The sequence below is a fragment of the Ischnura elegans genome, chromosome 11, assembly GCF_921293095.1.
Source record: "Ischnura elegans chromosome 11, ioIscEleg1.1, whole genome shotgun sequence".
In the NCBI taxonomy this organism is placed as follows: domain Eukaryota; kingdom Metazoa; phylum Arthropoda; class Insecta; order Odonata; family Coenagrionidae; genus Ischnura; species Ischnura elegans.
This window is the reverse complement of record NC_060256.1, coordinates 22,732,283-22,753,764: the sequence shown is the minus strand read 5'-3', so window position 1 is coordinate 22,753,764 and position 21,482 is coordinate 22,732,283. Positions and strand designations below refer to the sequence as shown.

General features: G+C 37.2%; 1 protein-coding gene across 3 annotated transcripts in view; it reads left to right on the top strand.

Moving 5' to 3' along the window:
- The window catches only part of LOC124167792 (RNA helicase aquarius), a 128,124-nt gene extending 107,864 nt beyond the window's left edge, over positions 1-20,260 (top strand). The window contains exons 1-21 of one of the 3 annotated variants that reach the window (XM_046545815.1): positions 766-912; positions 3,140-3,253; positions 3,344-3,447; positions 4,238-4,349; positions 5,617-5,830; positions 6,765-6,813; positions 7,198-7,295; positions 8,266-8,403; positions 9,695-9,912; positions 11,892-12,061; positions 12,167-12,298; positions 13,181-13,318; positions 14,378-14,668; positions 15,057-15,246; positions 15,987-16,111; positions 16,394-16,554; positions 16,788-17,055; positions 17,735-17,906; positions 18,003-18,173; positions 18,960-19,334; positions 19,906-20,260. In XM_046545815.1, coding sequence (XP_046401771.1) covers positions 808-912; positions 3,140-3,253; positions 3,344-3,447; positions 4,238-4,349; positions 5,617-5,830; positions 6,765-6,813; positions 7,198-7,295; positions 8,266-8,403; positions 9,695-9,912; positions 11,892-12,061; positions 12,167-12,298; positions 13,181-13,318; positions 14,378-14,668; positions 15,057-15,246; positions 15,987-16,111; positions 16,394-16,554; positions 16,788-17,055; positions 17,735-17,906; positions 18,003-18,173; positions 18,960-19,334; positions 19,906-20,184 — 3,624 coding nt within the window. In that variant the 5' untranslated portion in view covers positions 766-807 and the 3' untranslated portion in view covers positions 20,185-20,260. Of the gene's footprint in view, positions 1-765; positions 913-2,415; positions 2,624-3,139; positions 3,254-3,343; positions 3,448-4,237; positions 4,350-5,616; positions 5,831-6,764; positions 6,814-7,197; positions 7,296-8,265; positions 8,404-9,694; positions 9,913-11,891; positions 12,062-12,166; positions 12,299-13,180; positions 13,319-14,377; positions 14,669-15,056; positions 15,247-15,986; positions 16,112-16,393; positions 16,555-16,787; positions 17,056-17,734; positions 17,907-18,002; positions 18,174-18,959; positions 19,335-19,905 lie in introns of those variants that run through there. The other 2 variants (XM_046545816.1, XM_046545814.1) reach the window with 2 other exon arrangements.
- Positions 20,261-21,482: the final 1,222 nt, after the last annotated feature.

Sequence of the window (21,482 nt, the reverse complement as noted above, 5' to 3'; positions counted from 1 at the left end):
TTTGGGTTTTTTTCCGTGCCATTGGAATGATTTTTACTCTGTAATTTAAAGTCTGCTAAAGTAATTACAATGGGTTTTATATTCAGTTGTAATCTTCAAGGATTAACATTGAATGCATTGGGCGACTCCTTGGCCGGTCGTCGCTACCTTGATGGATTGGCGTGATTTCGTACGTTTGCCAATTAGTCGCCTATACATATGTATTTAGAGTGCATTTGGTCATTAGATGACGCTGTTTTAGTTTCGCTTAAAATGTAAAAAACTGAGATTTATTAGAAGACATCGGTGACTAACTTGCGATAAATTTTGGTAAAACAATAAGATTAGGATCCAATGCGTTCTTTTCAGTATGGACTCAGTTGAAAAGGGAGGAAAACGCGTACCTTATCATCCTACATGCCGTATATATTATGTAATTTTATTATTATTATTTTTTTGACGCTGAATGAAATTTAATCATTTTTGGTGTTGCTAGTTTAGTGTCTTCTCGTTGGTGTATCACCTTGTGATCTCGCCGCTCCCTAATTTTTAGGCCGTAAGTAGACGCTTTATTTTTCATCGTTTGGTAGCGTTGGATTCATAATAATTTAATTTCGAAATCGGTGGCACTAATCATTGGCTACGATGACGTTAAATGTGGGATTTTTCTTGGCATTTCACCACGGCAAAACCCAGTTAACATTCGAGTCTTTTCATACACAGGCGCACAATACCGCGAAGAAAGGTCACTAAGCAGCATCGGTTGGCGTCTGCATAGCAGCTCGCTGGACTTCTGACCCTGAACATTCCCTCGCGGTCGTGACTCGGATGAAAAACATAGGACGTCTTCCCTTCGTCGCATTAATTGGGAATCAAGTTGACAAACCAGATTCGAAAGTCGACGAACGAAATGGTTTTGTGGTGCAGTGCGAGGTAGGGCTGCTTGTCGCCATTGCTGTTTCGAATTTTCATCGTTTCAAATCGTTTGATCCACTGTCGATGTGACTGCCCCGTGAGCCGTGATTGCCGTAATCGTAAATTGTTATTGCATCGTAAATTCATTTCGTCTTTTTTTCGTGTCGATTTACTCATTTAAAACTCAAGATCTGACATAATCTCATAGGTTGCGTGAGCTTTTGAGAATAGATATCTTTAGGAGTGACACGGAGTTAAATCATATTAGAACCTCATTATATTTCCAGATCCGATAGAAGCGATAAATTAAGAGAGATATTTTGCGAACGAATAGATTAGGGAAATTGTTTTTCTCCCGAACCATAAAGGACTTTAATAAATGCTAGTCGTAATTTTGTGTGAACATTTGCTTTTTATATGTAAATGGCTGTTGTCCTAACACCGCCTGCCACACGCCTTTTTAGGCGGCTTGCGGAGTAGTATGTTAATGTAAAATTATTTTTTGTATTATTTTTTAAATTATTTTCTGAAAAAAAATCTTCATGAATGATTCTGAAAGAATATTCATTCAGATATCAAAGAAGTGGGATTGATATGGGCCTGCTGGATAATTTTTAAATTGAGTTGTGTTTGGATATTGTGGCTATATTATTACCATATGTCATCATTTAATTTTATACTTTATAACCAATCCAAATTGTATAACTCTCACAAAATTGTAAGTGTATATTGTTAGAGTAAATAAAAAAAGTTATCATCGTGAAATATTCAGGTTGAATGGAGTAGATGAGGAGAGCGTGTTGGTCCAGTGGGATGGGTGTTTTGCCACTTACCTCGGGGTCCCGAGTTGAAATCCGGGGTGAAGCCTTCAGACACTCTTGAACTAAAATCTTCCAAGTGTGAGGAATGGCCCAGGATTTTACCCTGAATGTGTGAAATTCATACTTCTTGAATAAAAATATACAAACTTAGTGAATTTCGCTAGGAAAATTTATTACCACCCTGGTTTCATCACATTTTGTTATCATCAGCCAACTTTGCATAGATTCCGTCCAATTTTATATATTCAACTGAGTATCAATACAATCTACATTCATAGTACAATCTACACCCCTTTGGTGCAGTCTGGGTTTAGCTTTACCATTACCTATTCATGCCGAACTCTGGTGAGAATCTCAGAGTAAATGTTTAATTTGGGATACCTGTTAACATAATTCCTTTCATACATTCCTTACTGAGGTCAAACATAAGACACCGTCAAATGTTGACAAAATCTCTGGATGATATTTTAATTTTTAAATAAGTAATTACTGCTGAAAAAGGCGGCTTGAGTCGGGGCAATGTATGTATTCTCTTAACGTCAAGTTCTAGCCGTACTCCACTTATACTTTTGATGTGCAGAAACCAACCAGAAAATGAGTCTTATAGGAGGAGTTTGCAAGACTGGTTTGTCACTCTACTTTGAAGGCAGCATATGTTGCTACAAATGCTCTAGCGTTATTATGGTGAAAATAAATGATGCTCTTCAAAATGCATTATTTTATATTAATTGCAATAAGACTCTCCTTTGGTTCTTGGTTTATTAATGCTTGGCTTTTAAAAGTGGCTACACCATTGTTCTCTTGGCATCAAGGGTCAGAAGGGCTTGGAACATTTCTGTGGAAGAAATTTTAGAAAACTCAACATTATTTGGCGAAAGTTGTGAATATCACTTGATTTCAAAAGAATGGTGAGAATTTGGTTGCCAACACGAGGTTTTACCCTCAATACTCATTTTGCTGGAACTTTAAAGACCCTGCATATCTATTTAATTATCTCTGTAATTCTATTTAACCACCCTACTTTCTACTCTCTACTACTACTACTACCCTACTCTCATCTCTTTGATTGTGGGATCTCTTGTTCTACCAGCACATCCTGTTCCCATGACCTACTCTGAACTTTTTGAAGTAGAGAATTCCAGTTATTTCTGATTATAATTTTCGAAAGTTGTTGATGCTAATCATCTACATTTTATGGATCGATAAAATTAGAATGATTGTGGAAATTCCTTGATGAAACTTCCTAAATATCAGAGTCCTCATAGACAGGAGTCTTAAGTCAATTCAATAGATTTTTATTCAAAAATTTGCAATTGTACCCACCCGGTTAATTCAGTTAATTTTCCAAATATAAGTTCCCCAATACCTGATGAAATATACTGATATGCATCTGTCTAATTTGATGCTTTTCTTTCTTCTTATAGTTGCTGGATATGCTGAAATTTTATTCCCGGTTTGAAATAAGTGACGAAACTGGCGATCCTTTGACAGATCATGACATGACTCAAATTCATTACTCAAAAATCACCTCGCTGCAGGTAAGGAAAAATGGTTCAAATTCCTATAAACGGCTTATTACCTATCCCAGTGAATGAATTAACATCAGCACTTATATTTTATGTTTCCAGAAAGCTGCATTTGCCAAGTTTCCTGATTTGAGGAGTTTTTCGTTGGCCAACGTTGCCAGTGTGGACACAAGAGAGACACTCTTGAAGCATTTTGGACCACTGAGGTATTGCATTATGCTTTTTGTCCCTCAAATGGCCTGTCATTTCCTCTTTATATTATTTCACTAAATAATCTATGGATAATGTATATGCTCCACAGTTGTTTACCGTTTTTCTGACTGCGGGCTGATATATCAGTCAACCAAATTGTGAAAATCACCACAGGCTAACTTTTTACAATTATAAAGAGTGACTTGTTTCATATTCCTTTATAGCAATAATAATTTTGAACACACTAAATTATTCCAGTCTTGGGAAAGAATCCAGATGCATTAAATAAAATTGATCAGTTGAAATAATGAAAAATCTGATTTCTTTCAAGCTTTCTGAAAACAAATTGGTAGTATCAGCAGGTCTCATTCAAACTGTTCACTCTGTAAAAGGGCTAAACTTCATCTTAAATGTGACTATAAACGGTGATCTGCGATAGTAAATTGCTGTGTGAATCACTTGCTCGTATCCTTATTTTAGTGCATAATGGTTAGCTTCTTAAGCTCTCATTTTATTGTGCGAAAAATCCACAGAGAAAAAATCATTCGCCTTGACCGGGATTCGAACCCGGATCCCTCGATTTCCGGCCGAGTGCTTTAGCCAGTTAAGCTACCGAGGCGTCATTCTTCCCTGTGGAAATTTTTGTGGAATATTTTCTCTGTGGATTTTTCGCACAATTGTGCATTGCGGGTGACTCCCGTAAAGTTATCACCGTGGCTAGTCCCGGTATACTTAAATTCTCTCATTTTATTATTTTCTCCTTATTTCATTTTATTTAACTTATTTGTTCTAAAACTTTTTCAGCAATGATATGCTCCGTGAAATCGCCATGTACCTGAACTTGGTTCCTCCAATAGGAAACAAGGAAAGAGAGGATTGGTTCAGATATGACTCTGAATTTCTTCTGGAACTTTTGGTATGTACCAAATAGTTGCAACTCCACTGCTTTTTTTCTCTAAAAACACTTGACTGTCACTAGGTCAGGGAGAAGGTTTTAAAGAAAATTTGTCTTCCAAAAAATCTTTAGGTTTTCAAAAATAATATTCAAGGTGTAAAATTTATTTAGAACTAATAAGTTTAATCACTATTCAGTAAAAATTTTTATGTATTCTCTCAAATCAAAACTTCAAAAAAAGGTAGAGGTTGTCAAAGAATGAAACTTAACATTGAAAGAAAAATTGTGCAGTCCCAGACAAAAAAATGGTCCACTTTGGACTGGGTTGGGGGCCTCACTCTTGAAAGCTCTGATAGCAGTCCCAGTTTTGATGCACTGCACTGCAATTTCAACAGGAGTTTCAAAAGAATGGGTGAATGGTGAGAATGCACTAGACCTAGGCCCCTTAAACTAATTTATGGCTATGTGTCTGCCAATTTAAACGAGTTTTATCCACCTAAGCAAGAGAATTTTGGGGTACACACTATAGTATTTTATTAATGTTGCCATCATTTTTACATGGATCATGAAAGAGTGCGAATTAGGGTACAAATTTGGTTTGATAATCTCTTAACACGTTTCATACCGGGGTATAGGGTACAAATTTGGTTTGATAATCTCTTAACACGTTGCACACCGGGGTATAGGGCACAAATTTGGTTTGATAATCTCTTAACACGTTGCATACCGGGGTATAGGGTACAAATTTGGTTTGATAATCTCTTAACCCGTTGCACACCGGGGTATAGGGCACAAATTTGGTTTGATAATCTCTTAACACGTTGCATACCGGGGTATTTAAATTCCCAGGAATGCCGAGATTGGAAATATGTGCCTATTAGGGTGTAATGCCTTTGGTTTAAACATGTTTAAAAAGCTAATGTTTAGAATATAACTTTACCCAATCACACGTTATGATGCATCAATTCATTATGAATAACGAACTACAACTGAAAACGTACGAATGAATACGTAGTGTACGCCTTAAAATGGTTTAGGTTGACGCAGCTACATGACGAGAATTTTCGTCATCCGTCCGGAACGTTCGGGGAAAAAAATGACAAAATTCTCGCCATCCGTACGCAACGTGTTAACTAGGTGTTTGGGTACATTTTTTAACCCTTAATTTTTTTTTGTATCTCTACTTACTAAGTAACCCCTTTCTCTTTTAAAATCTTTCCCGTTGTAGCTACCTTTTATTACGTCAACATGTTGCATTATGGTTCTAATATTTTTTGTTTCCAAACAGGTGTCTCGCCATGAACGACGGGCATCTCAGCTGGAAGCCTTGAACGAAATGCCTCTCTACCCAACAGAAGAAATCATTTGGAATGAAAATATTGTCCCGACGGAATACTTCTCAGGAGAGGGTTGCCTTGCATTGCCCAAACTCAATCTCCAGTTCCTCACACTTCACGATTACCTGTTGAGGAATTTTAACCTCTTCAGACTGGAATCCACGTGTAATTATTTCATTTAACATATTCATCAGATGTTTGTAAATGAATGACCTGCAAGTTCTACTAAGTTCTACTTTGTTCATTCACCTTTTTAATTGTTGGTTGTATGTTGTTTTCAAAATGTCTCAAGTGTATTTAAATTATAATTCCATTCTAGCATCCTCATTTTCAATTATATATAATCATCTTGTTATAATCCAGTTATATTTATAAAGTAGAGTTCGACATTAATTTAACCCTTGACCGGTGACGTGCGGTCTGAGAGACCGCTGCGTTTCTAAAATTATGAATATTTTCAAAATTAAGATTTCAAAATATCTATAATTCTCGTTCACTTCATTTTTTTTGCATAACAAGGACATCCCACTCTTAAAATTTAACGTTCCTTTTATTAATTTCTGTAAATTTGCAATTGAATTCGATTAGCGGTCTGTGATACCGCACGTCACTTACTAAAAATGCATCAAGAAAAGGAATAAGTGGGATAAATTTCATGGCTACTTACTACTTAGCCTTCCAAATTTAAAATTTAAGGCCTTTTTTTGAATCTGGCAAAATATTGATACATAAATATAATAATTATAACTCAAGTGTTTTTGGCATCAGTTTTCTGATCCTGCTTCAAACCACAATTTTTTATGACAAATTGGTTTGTAATGGGAGTGTAAAAATTTTAATATAAGTTTTAGAATAGTTAAGCATTCAAAGAAAAATTAAACAAAGCAATAAAAATGGCGTAGCAATATTTTATGAATTTTTGATTTATTGCGGTCTCCCAGACCGCACGTCACTGGTAGTGTAACAAGAATTTCACGCCACTGGTTAAGGGTTAAACTTTATATGATGCTACTATTTCATTGAAATTTTTTGTACCTTGCTATCATTTGTTACTCTTGTCCTTTGCTAATGCTATTGAATTTTCTCTTGTATCTCATAGATGAAATCCGTCAGGATATAGAGGATGCGGTTAGCAGACTCAGTCCATGGTAAGCTTCCATCATATGTTCATTCTTAATTTTTTCATAGAGAGGGTACGTATTGTATTCATCCTGACTTAATAATGAGGCTTGAATTTTATCATAGTTATTTGGTATTATGGCTCTAATCAGGTATTAATAAAGTAATTAGGTATAAAAAAAGGCCATTTTTCAGCCTTAGAAGAATTTCTTAAGAAAATTGAGACTCATTTCAGCCTTCAGTGACCTTTGCATATTTTCAGAAATTCTTGTAGATATATTTATGATATATGCCACAGTTGCAAAACCACATTTTTATGGAGCTGGTGTATATGATTCTTTTACAAATCTACTTCCATAGTATGTGTTACAGTCACTATGTATCAACATTTCATTTGTATTATCTAATTCCAGGAAAGCCGAAGATGGGAGTGTTTTCTTTGGTGGATGGGCAAGAATGGCACAGCCAATAATCAACTTTGCTGTTGTGGAAGTTGCAAAGCCTAACATAGGTATGCTTTCTTTTTAGCTGTAATACAGTGTTATCATAAAAGAATGATGAGGTTTCAGTAATTCATAGGAAGATAGTAGGGAAATATAATTATAACAATATAGGGAAGATAAAAGAGTAAATTCATGAGAGTTATATGTTTAATTTTGATTGTCATCATCTTGTGGTGTTCTGCCTGTCAGCGGGTCCCCCACGCCAATGCTGTCTCCATTCCCTCCTGTCTCCGGCCATCTCCTTGAAGTCTCCATATCTTCCAATTTTTGTGTTGACGATAAACTTCAGCCTTCTCCTTCCCCTTCTTCTGATCCCTTCCACTGTTGCCTCCAAGGCTACCTTCAAAATGCCATTCCCTCTCATCACATGTCCCAGCCAGTCACCCTTCCTTTGATTTATTTTGTCAATCAACGTTCTTTCCTCATCTTTCCTGTTCAACACTTGCTCATTCCTTACATGATCCGTCCGCCATATTCCCTCCATCTTCCTCCAATCCCACATCTCAAACTGTCCCTGTCTCTCTTCCCCATCGTCCAAGTCTCAGATACATACATAAACACACACTACACATAGCACTTCACCAATCTCTTCCTCGATTTCTATTGATTCAATTTTGATTGTAATTTATTAATTAAATTGTGATTCAGTAATTAAATTTCCATGGGAATGATGGAACAGTGGTCAGAGCAATGATCTGGAATGCCAAATGTCCGTAGTTTTTTTTTTCAATTAAGGGGAATTTTTTCCCATGGCAATAATTGTGAAAGTAAAAATTGATATTTATTCATTATTTCATTTGTACAGCATGAAAAATGAGTCGAATAGTACCCTTAAAATTGCTGTATGAGTTATAATATTAATATGATGAAGCTTTAAAATGCTGTCCATAGACCTATCCTAAGTGTTTGACGTTGAAGCATTGAACTGTAACAAAGAATAGTGTAGTTTCATGAAGAAATGAACGATGATTTTTGCAGGTGAGAAGAGGCCATCAAGGGTGAGAGCCGATGTAACAGTGAACCTAAGTGTGAGGCGAGAGATCAAGAGTGAATGGGAGAGTTTGAGGAAGCATGACGTCTGCTTTCTCATCACAGTAAGACCAGTTTGCAACATAGGTGAGTAAGAGTACAGGTGTACCCTACTAGTGACACAGTGAGGGGGGATTTTGGGGGATAAACCCCCCTTTTCAGAGCTCACAGAAATTTTGAAGTTAAATCTATTTTACGTAATTGGATTAATATTACTCATAGAATAGTGTGAGGATTGATAAAATATCCCTCAGAAGGCCGTAAAAATCACCATTTTGAACCGTTTATCTTAATTTTTTTCCAGCGGAGGGCCTCTGCACCTCCTGCTTACCCTGGTGGGTATGCCATACCCCCAAGCCCCCCCAGTATTAGTTGTGCCTGAAACCCCCCCTAGCCTTAATTCCTAGCTGCACCCCAGTACCCTGCTGCACTGTGTGGTTCACTCAATGATAAAAACCAAAGGTTGGTTTAGACAGGTCGGGGTAGAGGTCACCTCAGACTTGGTCACAGGCCTGTAAAAATTCACACATTCACAGGGTAGGAAGGACAGCTACTATCCCTGGGCAACTTCACCCTTCACGAGGAGATTTTGTTTAGGGGTGCCAGCAAGCTTCACTCTGGTATTGAACTCGGGCCCAATGGGTCAGCAGCCAAGCGCTCTACCCACTAGGCTACCTCACTCCCCATCAATGGTTCTCACTTTCAAAAAAAGATGCCTTACTTCCAAAATGCTTTTTATCAATATATCTCTTGGTTTCTTTGTGTGGTGGTTCCACTCTTTTTTAATTTTATCTGATTTTCCATAAATTTAATGTATTATTTAATTTTATGTTAATTTTTAAAGTGACGGCCTTAAATATTACAGTTTTTCAAGCCCTCCATAGAATTCAATGGTGCTAAGGGTGCCAGCAAACCCTCCTATCCTTCATGCCACTCACCAAGGCCACCCCTGTGGGCTGTTACATATTACATTTTATGCTTTTTTGGCAGTCATTTCCAGGGTTGTTATGGTACTAAATTTGGTAGCCTGGGGAATTAGATCACTCCTCCGCCTTTACTGCTCTTAAATAATGCGGAGAAATTTTCTTGGGGGATTTCTGAGGTATGGACTAACTGACCCCTTTCTACCTGCTATTGGCTGCCCTAGTTGAAACTATGGTGACATGTTTTCTATATTAAAATGTGATTACTGAATTGAGTAATCCTGAGGCATTAAATTCTGCTCACCAAAAGTGATTTTTCTTATGATATAAAACTTAAATATAAATTAAATATGTATTTATAATTTTTATCTGAAGTCCCTAATGTAATCAACGTGTATGTTTCTTCTTTATAATGCAATTAGTGGAGTTCTTACGTAATGATTTGTTGCTTACAGGGACCCAGTTTACACACACGCAGCCGTTCATCCCTCAGGTTGGCCTCGTGTACGTCAGAGGGTGTGAAATTGAGGGGATGTTGGATCAGAACGGGCGAGTGATGGAGGAGGGGCCAGAGCCGAAGCCTCCGTTGCCAGGGGATACGAGGACATTCAGGGTGTGGCTGGACTGCAATCAGTACAGGACTGACATGGATCTCGCTTCGCAGGGAAAAGAGGTCAGTCGTTCTTTCTAAGCCTATTGTTTTCATTTCTTATAAATTTTCCATGTAACAATTTGGTAAATCAATTTCTTCCTCTTGACCTCAACTATTAAATGATGATTAACGTTTTAGAGTATAGGTCATAATTAGACCCAGACCTATACACAGAGATGTAAATCATCATTAAGTTACAAAAGGGTAGTTTCCTTCATCATAGAAAACGAAATGCATTGATTGCGATTCCTTGCCCACCATTAGTGTATTCATAATATACAAATTATTTGGTTTTAGAAATCCCAGTTTAGACGAATGGCAACGGTCAATTTAAACCGCATTTGAAAAAGGCCAGATTGGGGCCCATGCGATGCCACTCCACGTGACGTCACAGGGACCTAGTTTCTATACGAGTAGATAGGAGTTTTACATCGTCTGAGATTACCATTGCATGCATGAGGCACAGAGCTCAGGGAAACATGTCTTAATAATCACCTATTAAAACTGGCTAAGGTCGGAAAGTTTTCATCGTTTGATAAGGTATTAATAATCCTTATTTAAGTCAAGCGCTTCCAGCTAGCAGGGTACTCTGCTACCTGCTAGCAGCCTGCATCGTATCAGCGCTCAAAGCCTCGCTCCAAGGTCACCTCACACGGCGACAGTGGGAACCAGAAATACGTCACACGGACTTTTCCCATCATTCCTACTTAGCCGTCGCGTTTTCGCGCGCTTGAAATTGTTCACTTTTCGTTTAATTGCAAAAATCGATATCGTCATTCAAAAATCTAAGAGCGTGAAATGCGCACTCCAGGAGTAATAATCTTTCGATTTAGGCAATAAAAAAATAATAGGAAACCACCCTATTTTGACAATAAAACATATTTTTTAAATAACAGTAACTTAGCTAGTGGTGAAGTGTTACTTAGTCACCCTTGAGAGGGTGGTTTAAATGCAAACATTTTACACAAGAAAAATCCTAAGTTTGACCATAAGTAAAAACTTGCCTTGATAAAGACTCACTCCCTCAGTGATTCAAGAGGGAGGTTGGTTTTGTGAGGAGAGGGTGGAGCTCACTCCAGACTTGATCATAGACATGTGATTATGTATCACACATTCAGGGTATATGGGCAAGTTCCTTACCCTGGGCCACCTCACACATGGAGGATTTTTGATTTGGGAGTGTTTGAAGGCTTCACCCAGGATTTGAACCAAGGACCCCTTGATCAGTAGCCATGCACTCTCCCCACTAGGCTATCTCTCTGTCCTCAGTATAGACTCAAGCTTGTGTTTGAAGAAATGTGTAATTTATCACCCTTTATTGGTTTTCACTCATTCGCTCTCTCTGTTCCTGTTTGACTCACATATTTGCCTATATGCACAATTGTGCATTGCGGGTGACTCCCGTAAAAGTTATCACCGTGGCTAGTCCCGGTATACTTAAATTCGTCAAAGAGAGAACACCTATATGTGTTCAAAGTTCGGACTTTACTCTCCGGCTGTGGCGCCGTGCGCACGATTTGGACTGCTCGTCGCATAATATGCTCAGCAGTCCATACCACCTTGTCCGGTATAGTCCACAAATTTCCACAGGGAAGAATGACGCCTCGGTAGCTTAACTGGCTAAAGCACTCGGCCGGAAATCGAGGGATCCGGGTTCGTATCCCGGTCAAGGCGAATGATTTTTTCTCTGTGGATTTTTTGCACATATATGTAATATGTATAATCCTTGAAAATTGTTTAACTTAAGTACAAAATCACTCCATAAGTATATTTTATTTGATAGGAGTGGTTATTTTCTAGAAATTTGCTTGCAGAAGAAATTTACTTTGGTGCTCTATTACGAAGTGATTGATGTATATATTAAATTTTTGTATAATTGTTTGGGTATTACAATCCTTGCTACATCAAGGTAGTGAAATGCTTAAATTATATCAGCCATGACTCTTTTAATATTTTTAAATTTTAATAATTTGAATGAAATCTATGATTCATCTGTGCAGGATGTCTATGAAACATTCAACATCATAATGCGAAGAAAACCAAAGGAGAACAATTTCAAGGCTGTTCTGGAGACAATACGTGAACTAATGAACACAGAGTGTGTTGTCCCTGATTGGCTGCATGACATCATCTTGGGTTATGGTGATCCTGGAGCTGCCCACTACTCAAGGTAACTTGTAGTCTCTGAGAGAAATGGAAAACGCATTATGTTGATGAGTCTGTTTTATCATAATTGGATGCAAGCACTCCATGTAATTTATTCTATTCCTTTCAGGATGCCAAATGAAATTCCTACTCTTGACTTCAATGACACATTCCTTGATATGGATCATTTGCGTGCAAGTTTTCCAGGCCATGAGATAAAAGTGAAGACTAATGATCCAACAAAGTTGGTTCCACCATTCAGGTAAAAATGTGTATCAGTATGCTCTTTTTGTTATTTAATATCAAAATATTTTTCATTTTTACAGCTGCGAATGATATGTAGATGTATGCTCTTATAATATTTTGTAGTGATTTGGAACGTGTATCAGGAGGTACAAACCGTCCAAAATGTGTCTACATTGTTCCCCCTCCAAACGAACCCACTCAAAATGTATCCCCTCTCCTTGAACCCCCCCAATTTTTTCTGGCTGAGGCATTGAGGCTGATTTATGGAAAAAATTAGAGCAAAGTTAAGGACGTAATAAAAAACTAGCGCATTCTGGACTACGCCATCTATCATTCTTCTGAAGAACAAACCACAAACTGCTATGCTTACGTTATTGAAATTGACTTGAGATTAGCTGCCTCGGTGTCTTTTGTGAAGTTTACTTCATTTCATATTATGTTCATGTCATTTTTCATCCTGAGATGACGTCTTCCTTGATTCATGGTTTAAGTTGGATGAATTGATCAATGCAACAGATACAGAGTGTATGAAAAAAATTACTGTGACTCTACAGGCTCCAAAACTTTCTGCTACATAATTATGTATCCCATTTCTTCCAAATTGACAAAATCCCACTCTGATTTGCCAAATTTTGCATTAAATTGTTTTTAGAACGCCACCATTTACACACGGGTACTGGAACCTTACGCTTATTGCTCCCTGCTGTTTTTTTTATTGCCAAGTTTTACGGTAGGCCAGATTTTACACATAGTTAAGCAAATTTTTTCTTCGTAAATATACTTGCATTGATAATAATTTACTGCATATGACAATTTTATGATCACTTTTAGGTCTTTGCTAATGTCTAGGTTTGAAATGTTAACATTTAGTAATTTAAAAATGTTTTTAATTACGCAGGTTAACTTTTGAAGATGTGTTAAAGAAGAGCAAACAGAATGGCGTGGTCGATGAGGATGAGAAACCACATAAAGTGATTGTTGTGGAGCCACATGTGATTCCTAGCAGAGGCCCCTATCCTTTCAATGAACCAAAGAAGTATGTATGCATTTTTAACATGTCACGTATCTACATATGCATAGGGTGTCGTGTAACATAATTGCATTGGTATAAAAATTTCAAAACTTTTTCCTTTCTTGTTTATTTTCAATTAATATTTTCTTTGCATTAAATATTTAATTATTGAAGACAGCTATGTGGAATGAGATTATTTATTTTTACTGTTCCAGTTATTTTTAGGCTATGAATGAATGACTTTACAAAATGAATGTATGTGTGGAGTTTAATGTCTCTGTCCATCTATCTAATCTTACTTAAATTTTGGACTCTTCATTTGTTTTTTATTTTACTATTTTCTTGGGATAATATTTTATGGTAAATATTTTTAATTAAAAAAAATTTAAGTCTGTATGATTTTTTTCTTGCATTAAGGAAGTACTAATTTTGAATCATTGCCAAAAATGTCATAAAATTGATGAATGATTTATCGAATGCTACAAATTTATTGAGTTAAGACCCATGGTGATTTGTCGGCTCTTTATTGGTGGACCGAGTTGGGCTAGCAAACAAATTGCTGTATCTTGAAGCTATTGCTTTCCATTCCGTGGTTTACAGAACACGAATAAGATGTTAAATATTGGGTACAATATTAGGCAATTCTTAATGTATTCCTGGATATCAGGCAATTACTTACACCACTTATTTTTTTATCAGAGCGCAACCCGAGTTTCAACGAATTTTCATGATCTTCAGGCGCTAAAAAAATTCTAATATTCTAATTCGCTAAAGTAATTCTTCTTCTGATAAAAAATAAGTGGTGTAAGTAATTGTCTGATATCCAGGAAAACTTTTAATGGAATGCCACAATGTAAATCAAGAGTTAGTGAATTTTAATTTTTAATGTGTTCTCTAAACAATTTGACTTAATCATTTTTGAATTTGGTGTCATGGGCAAGGCACTGATGAAGGGTTGCATCCGGCTGGGGGAGTGGGCATTATATATTCTTGATTTTATTTCTGGATGAGGGGGTTGCACGCAACTGCAGGTTGTGATTCTGTTTTGAGCCATTGAATTCATGCTTAAAATTCTCTTTTTAGGAATACCATTCCGTTCACCCCCACTCAAGTGGAAGCTATCCGTGCTGGATTGCAACCAGGTTTGACTCTTGTGGTCGGACCTCCAGGAACGGGAAAGACTGATGTAGCTGTACAAATTATCTCCAACATTTATCATAATTTCCCAGCCCAAAGGACGCTTGTTGTAACGCATTCCAATCAAGCGCTTAACCAGCTTTTTGAAAAAATCATAGCCCTTGATGTTGACGAGAGGCACTTACTTCGTCTTGGTCATGGTGAAGAGGCTTTGGAAACAGAAAAAGACTTCAGCAGGTAAACCATCAATGCAAATGGCTAAATATATGCTCTTATTTTAATCTTCCTTTGTACAAATAGCATTGAACACTTAGAGGATAGACTTCATCATGCTGAGTACGTGTGTAATTTGAATTGCATTCCCTTAAAAAATGTTGTTGAATTGTTCTACTCCTGTGGACCAATTATTTAAGTATGGTCAGCTGATCAAATCTATCACTGTAACGACTTCATCATCAAATGTATTGACCATAGTTATTTTACACCCCCTAATGACGATTGATGCTTATATTGCCATAAAATTTCCATAATTTACTTGCTGGAAGGTATTAATCATTTGCAGATTTCACTGTAAGGAGTGATCCTGGGATATGCTTGCTTAAAATGTGGCATTGATTACTTGTAGGTATGGCCGTGTGAATTATGTGCTAGCAAAGAGATTAGACCTTCTCACGGAAGTCCAGAGACTCCAGGAGAGCTTATGTGTGTCTGGGGATGTGGCATACACGTGTGAGACAGCCGGACACTTCTTCTTGTACCAAGTGTTTGCACGATGGGAGAGGTTTCTGAGCAGAGTGAGACCTGCTTCAGGAAAGGTTAGTTGCATAAAAACAGTACAAGTACATCAAATACAACCGTGGCAAAAATTTACTCAGGTGTACTAAGTGATTCTTGTAGTAAGAAAATTACTATTATTACGGGATCAAGGTCATAATTCCTTATTTCACAAATTTTATTATGCTTCTCCTTAAAATAAGTGTTTTCCTCTTTATTGTTATTAAAATATTCATGTATGAGGTGTATAATTGTCATAAGTGACAATAATGTACAGACATGTTCACTAACTTTTGTGTTAGTATTAATATTATGTGATAGGATTGTGAATTTTCAGCTCTGTAAAATTTATCCAAATCCTGGAGAAAAAAACTCTTCTCTGTGTCAAGATATAATTTGTATTATAGGTTAGTTTTGCAGGAGAGAGCCTCTATTATTAATGGCATTTATGGCTCATCTCATTAATCATCTGATATTTTTTTGAACTCACTCAAGAGCAGTAATAGATATACTCACACAGACGGAAATGAGAGAAACTATTATCCAGCCTTTACTCATGAAAGAACGACGACATATTATTACTTTTATCCTCCATTATTTATTTTTTAAATATTGCCTAGCTGAGATGATTGTTGGACTATATTTTACCTTTAAAGTTATATTTTACGTTGGTAGTCTTGTTATTATTTGGAGAAATCAACCTATTCGACTGCTACTATGCAGCTTTATTTTCAGTAATATAATATGTTAACTTTCACTGTACGTATGTATATATTTCCAGGTTGTTCCAGTAAAAATCATATCAAATGAGTTCCCATTCCATCGGTTTTTTGATAATGCACCAAAACCCTTGTTCAAGGGACAGTCATATGAAGAGGACATGGAAATTGCTGAAGGATGCTTCAGGTATGTCACATAGTCCACAATCATTTCTTATAAACTGTTTTTTAATTACCTCACTCCGTGTTTGTGCAATTTCATTTGTTTTCCTGAAATCATTTTTTGATGTCAACGGCTTTCGTGGCCATTGCAGGTTGCATCATCAGGCAATGAATGATGCGACCTGTAATGCCTGCGAAAGCTCGTGTGACAAAGCGCAATATGCAGCTGCTTCCGAAAGCCGTTGACATCAATGAATCTTGCTGCGAAAGCCTACGTTTCATGAAATCATATTTGTTCAATTCATAGGTACATTGAGAAAATCTTTACGCAGCTGGAAGAGTTTAGGGCTTTTGAACTTCTTCGAAGTGGCCTGGACAGATCTAAATATTTGTTGGTGAAAGAGGCAAAGATCATTGCAATGACGTGTACTCATGCTGCCTTAAAAAGAAGAGAGCTTGTTGATCTAGGTAAGTACATCACTTTAGGAATTATTTATTCTTATTCGATAAGACCGATATTCATGATTTTTTCCTGTAAACTCTGTACAATATTATATGTGGCGGTTTGAAAGGGTATTTCATACTTGAGTGAAATGAAAGGAGAATTGAGCTAGAAGGAAAGTTTTAATTGGAATTAGTAGAGGAAACTGTGTCATGAATACTTCAATTTTATGTGATGATTTTGCATTGAAAATATTTAGGTTTCAAGTATGACAACATTCTAATGGAGGAATCGGCACAAATCCTGGAAATAGAGACTTTCATTCCACTGCTTCTTCAAAATCCACAAGATGGGTTCAGTAGGCTGAAGAGGTGGATAATGATCGGAGACCACCATCAGCTGCCTCCTGTGATTAAAAATATGGCATTCCAAAAGTATTCAAACATGGAGCAGTCTTTATTCACTCGCATCGTTAGACTAGGAGTACCAACTGTAGATCTTGACGGACAAGGAAGAGCTCGTGCCAGGTAATTACCTTTATTTATATTTATTTGAATTCCTATGACGGTTGATACTTTTAATGTGAAATATAATTGGAACAAAAGACTATGTAATTATTATTTAATTTGATTTTCTGTGGTCTCGTGGGCGTCTTGTTGGTAAACAAGTTTATTGTAAAATTAGCCCTTGTAATAAGTATGTACATACTTTAAATTAGTATCATCCAATTAGTACCAAAATAGTACCATCAGGAACAGTATTGGAACAAAAACTTTGTTTAATTCATGATGATGTGACATTTATTAAGAATTGCATCTTAATTTCAAGCAGTCAAATCTAGCAAAGGATTAATTTCATGTGAAAGAAATTCAAAGGCTATGGAAGGAGCTTTGTAGGAGACCTTATATGGTGGTGTTAGGATCACTATCATGACCCCTTTCTCCTAAACCCATGATTTAAATAGTTCTTCTTAACACAAATATATAAATGAGACTCTGGAAAAAATTTTGGCAAATTAAATTTTTGTTTTCTAGATTTAGGGAATATGTATTTCCATGTGTTTAAGTTGCATTCACTTTTTGATTGCAACATGGTCAGTTTGGTTCATAAAAAACTATCTTTCTCTCTCTGCTGTTTTATATTAATATTACGGTGTTGAATATCCAAGGCGATAAATATTTTATTCTGCAACTCAACTCTTTTCAGCATCTGCAACCTTTACAAATGGCGTTACAAGAAGCTGGGAAATCTACCTCACGTTGAGTACTGGCCAGAATACAAAATTGCCAATCCTGGGTTTTGGTATGATTTTCAACTTATTAATGTTGAAGATTTCAACGGTGTTGGAGAGTCTGAACCTAGTCCATATTTCTACCAGGTATCTTTTGAATTTTTTGTTTTATATTCAGTCTATCTAACGAGAAATGAAGTGGTTGATGAAAAAACTGAAATTAACTTTTTTTCTTTTTCTTAGAATTTAGCGGAAGCTGAATATGTGGTGGCCACTTTCATGTACATGAGGTTGATTGGTTATCCTGCTGAGAAAATATCTATTTTGACGACCTATAATGGACAGAAGCATTTAATCAGGGATGTAATCAACATCAGATGTGCAACTAATCCCCTCATCGGACGGCCCCATAAAGTAAGCTCATATACTATATTGTTTGCTTTTATAATCAGTTGTGTCTTTAAATCTTTTGTTATTTATCCCATGGTTTAAATTGTTATGGATGGTTATTTTCTGATTTTGCCGAAAAAGTTTTTAAACTTGTAATGCAATTAATCTTTAACATTAATGTGCCAGCACTTTATTTCTTGCATATATGCATGAGTCATTATGAAAATTTGTGATTTCTATTGCTATACAGTGTGGGAGTAATGAGTTACATAATCTTTATGGTATAATAATTCCTAGTACATATTTAAGGTGCCTCATTCACCATCTATTATTGGAAAAAATTCCTGAACTTAATAATATGTGCATGTTTAGCTTGCGTTCTCAAGTCATTCTGCAGTTGGATTTATCTGTAATTATTCGTTTAATGTCACAATTTTTTGGGGATAATGTCACATTTGGTGTATGTAGTATCCAAGTGGCTCCATGGTAAAGTGTTGAGTCTTGTGATTTCCTTTCTTATTTCTTTAAGTTTTTCTGTGTTAAAGGTCTTTTAAATGATATGAATTCTTATCTTTCATTAAAGTTAGTTTTGATCTTTTGATAAAATTGAGAAAAGCATTACTCGTGAAACTTACGTTTAACTTATTCAAAATACATTATATTATCATTGAGATTTACATTTGTAATCTGTTAAAAATTCTGTTTGGCATGCAGCAATTATAGATTTTTATGCAGGGAAGCATAATTAGAATTGTAGAACTAATTCAACAATTTGGAAGTTATATCATTTCTTTGTTTTTATTTCCTTAGGTAACCACAGTAGATAAATATCAAGGCCAGCAAAATGACTACATTTTACTTTCATTGGTGAGAACTCGTGCAGTGGGTCACCTGAGGGATGTTCGTCGTCTTGTTGTGGCCATGTCCCGAGCTCGTCTCGGCCTGTATGTCTTTGCTCGTGTCTCCCTCTTTGAGAACTGTTTCGAGCTCACGCCAGCCTTTGGTCAGCTCACGGCAAGACCTCAGCAGCTTTACCTCGCTCCGCACGAGAGCTACCCAACAGAGAGATTGGCAGATGCTCAGCCTCGAGGAAGTCCTCATGTGGCGGAGAATATGCCTCAAATGGCATCCTTTGTCTACAACTTCTATATTGAGAAGGTCCAGGCCATGAAGTCCATGTATCAGGTAATATTGATAGGTACACCCTTACACTCAATACTGCAACACATACTGTCGCGAAAATTATTGACAGAAGGTAGTCAGGTGTGGAATAACAAAATAAATTGGGATTGGTATCCAAGATGAGAAATACATTAAATTTCAAGTAATTACAGTCGGCTGAATACTTACGATGCTAGGGTAACACGTGGAAGCATGGACTTATCCACGGGTCGTCTACTCACTACATGTTTCACATGGGCGAGGTGAAACAGGAGGAGTTGAAGGAGAAGAAACATTTAATACCCAAAGTTGATCTCCTTTTCTACTACTCTTCAAATCCGATCCATTCCCTCTGAGTAATTAACTTATTATCTAGCATTGTCGCCCATAAGAGAAGAATGCTTTGTAGGCGGGTATTAGGGAGGAAGAGAATAGGATTTATTGACCGAATGAAAGGGAGTAGGCTGTATAGGGATTTGAAGAGGGCTGTTCAAGATAGGACTGGAGCTGGCTGGAGTGGTTCTCAAATGCTCCAAGCAAATCTATGCTAACTTGTTGAATACTTTAATAAATCCCTCATCTTTTTGTGTTTCAGGATGCTCAGAAAGTGTGGCAGAAGCCTGGTGACCACAAGGCAATCACGCCTCAACGATTTGTTCCTCAGCACCCTGGTGGCGATAGAGACACTGACAGTGAGGAGGAAGACGACAGAGTGAAGGAGGAGCAAGGGATAGTGATGGGCAAAGGCAAAGACAATGGGCAGAAGGGTGGCAGTGGCCCAAAGGAGGAAGTGGTCGTGGAAATGATTGTCAACGAAGTGGACGAAGCGAATGAAGAAAACGAGAATGAGGGAATGAGTGTTGACAATGAATGAATGAGAGAATGTATGTACATTTTATTTTGTGTGAGTCTGTGTGATGGAATGAAATAAATTTTGATATTTTTATGCAGATATTTTCTTATTTTTAATCTGTATTTTTATTCAGTGCACTTACTTTAAAATAGTACATATAAACCTTCTGAAAAAAATATGATTATATGAGGAATTGTCGTCAAATGATTTCCGCTGTGATCAGAGTGTGATGAAAGAGGGCTGGTGTTGTACACTGGGATTTTTGTGATGTGTTTGAGTAACTTTTGAGATGTACTGTCACTGCTCAATGTGACTCGATAATCTCTATTTTTTTATTTTTGTTGAGTGAGGTCATGTTTTGAAAATTAAGGCACGTGTATTTTTCTGTTTCTCCATCCACCACCTACTTTTAGAGCTATTCACAGGTACAAATCTATGGTCTCAATCCTTTTGCAGAGAAGTTGATGGCATCATAAACCCAAGATGAGCATACGAATGTTTCTCTGCTATTTTTTGGCCTTATACATGTGTCTTGTATGGTATGTTGTTTGTTTCACTCTGGTGTTTGATTCCTTCTCTCAGTGAAAGGTTCACCCTGAGCGAGTAAATGAACTAGGAATCCATTAATGTCACCTACTCGTGAACCTTTCCCTGACCTGCCAATCCTTCTGCCAATCCTTCATTCATTGTTGATGTTTAACCCATAACAACTTACCACGTTTGGTGCCGAATTGCATCTACTCTACTTGATTCAGAATGCTGTGGGACACACTGGTGCTTCCTGCTGCTCAGTGTGACTCACTATTGAGTCATACTAGGTTCATCTTTTGGCTTCTGCCTAGAGGTGGCCTTTTGCCAATGTGAGCTAGCCGAGGGAAAGCGGAGGTGTGTTGCGCAGCCACCATTCGGCTCCGCTGCAGCAGGAGAGTATGCTAGAGGCCTTCCCAGCATAGAGCCTCTGGAACGTGGTGCACACTTACTACCATGTCTTGGCACTGCTAATTTCTGATGAGTCTTATCATCTGTCACCGAGGTGTCAGATTGAGGACAGTTCCAGGTGGAGCCACTGAGGTGGCACTAATCCCTTTTTTTTTCAACTTTTGTTGTCAAACTCCATCCTGAAGTGACCTTAGCAGTGGGTCGAGCAACCCACGGAATGTATTCGTTGAATTCAAAACAACACGAAGTCAGGTTAGCTCTGATCGTAAGTGGTGAGCTGAGCTGGCCATTTCATGTGATGCTATCCCATCTGGCAAGAGAGTGGCCCACCAATGGTTCTCACTCTGCCGTGGAGCAAAAAAAGTTTCATCCTGGGCAGC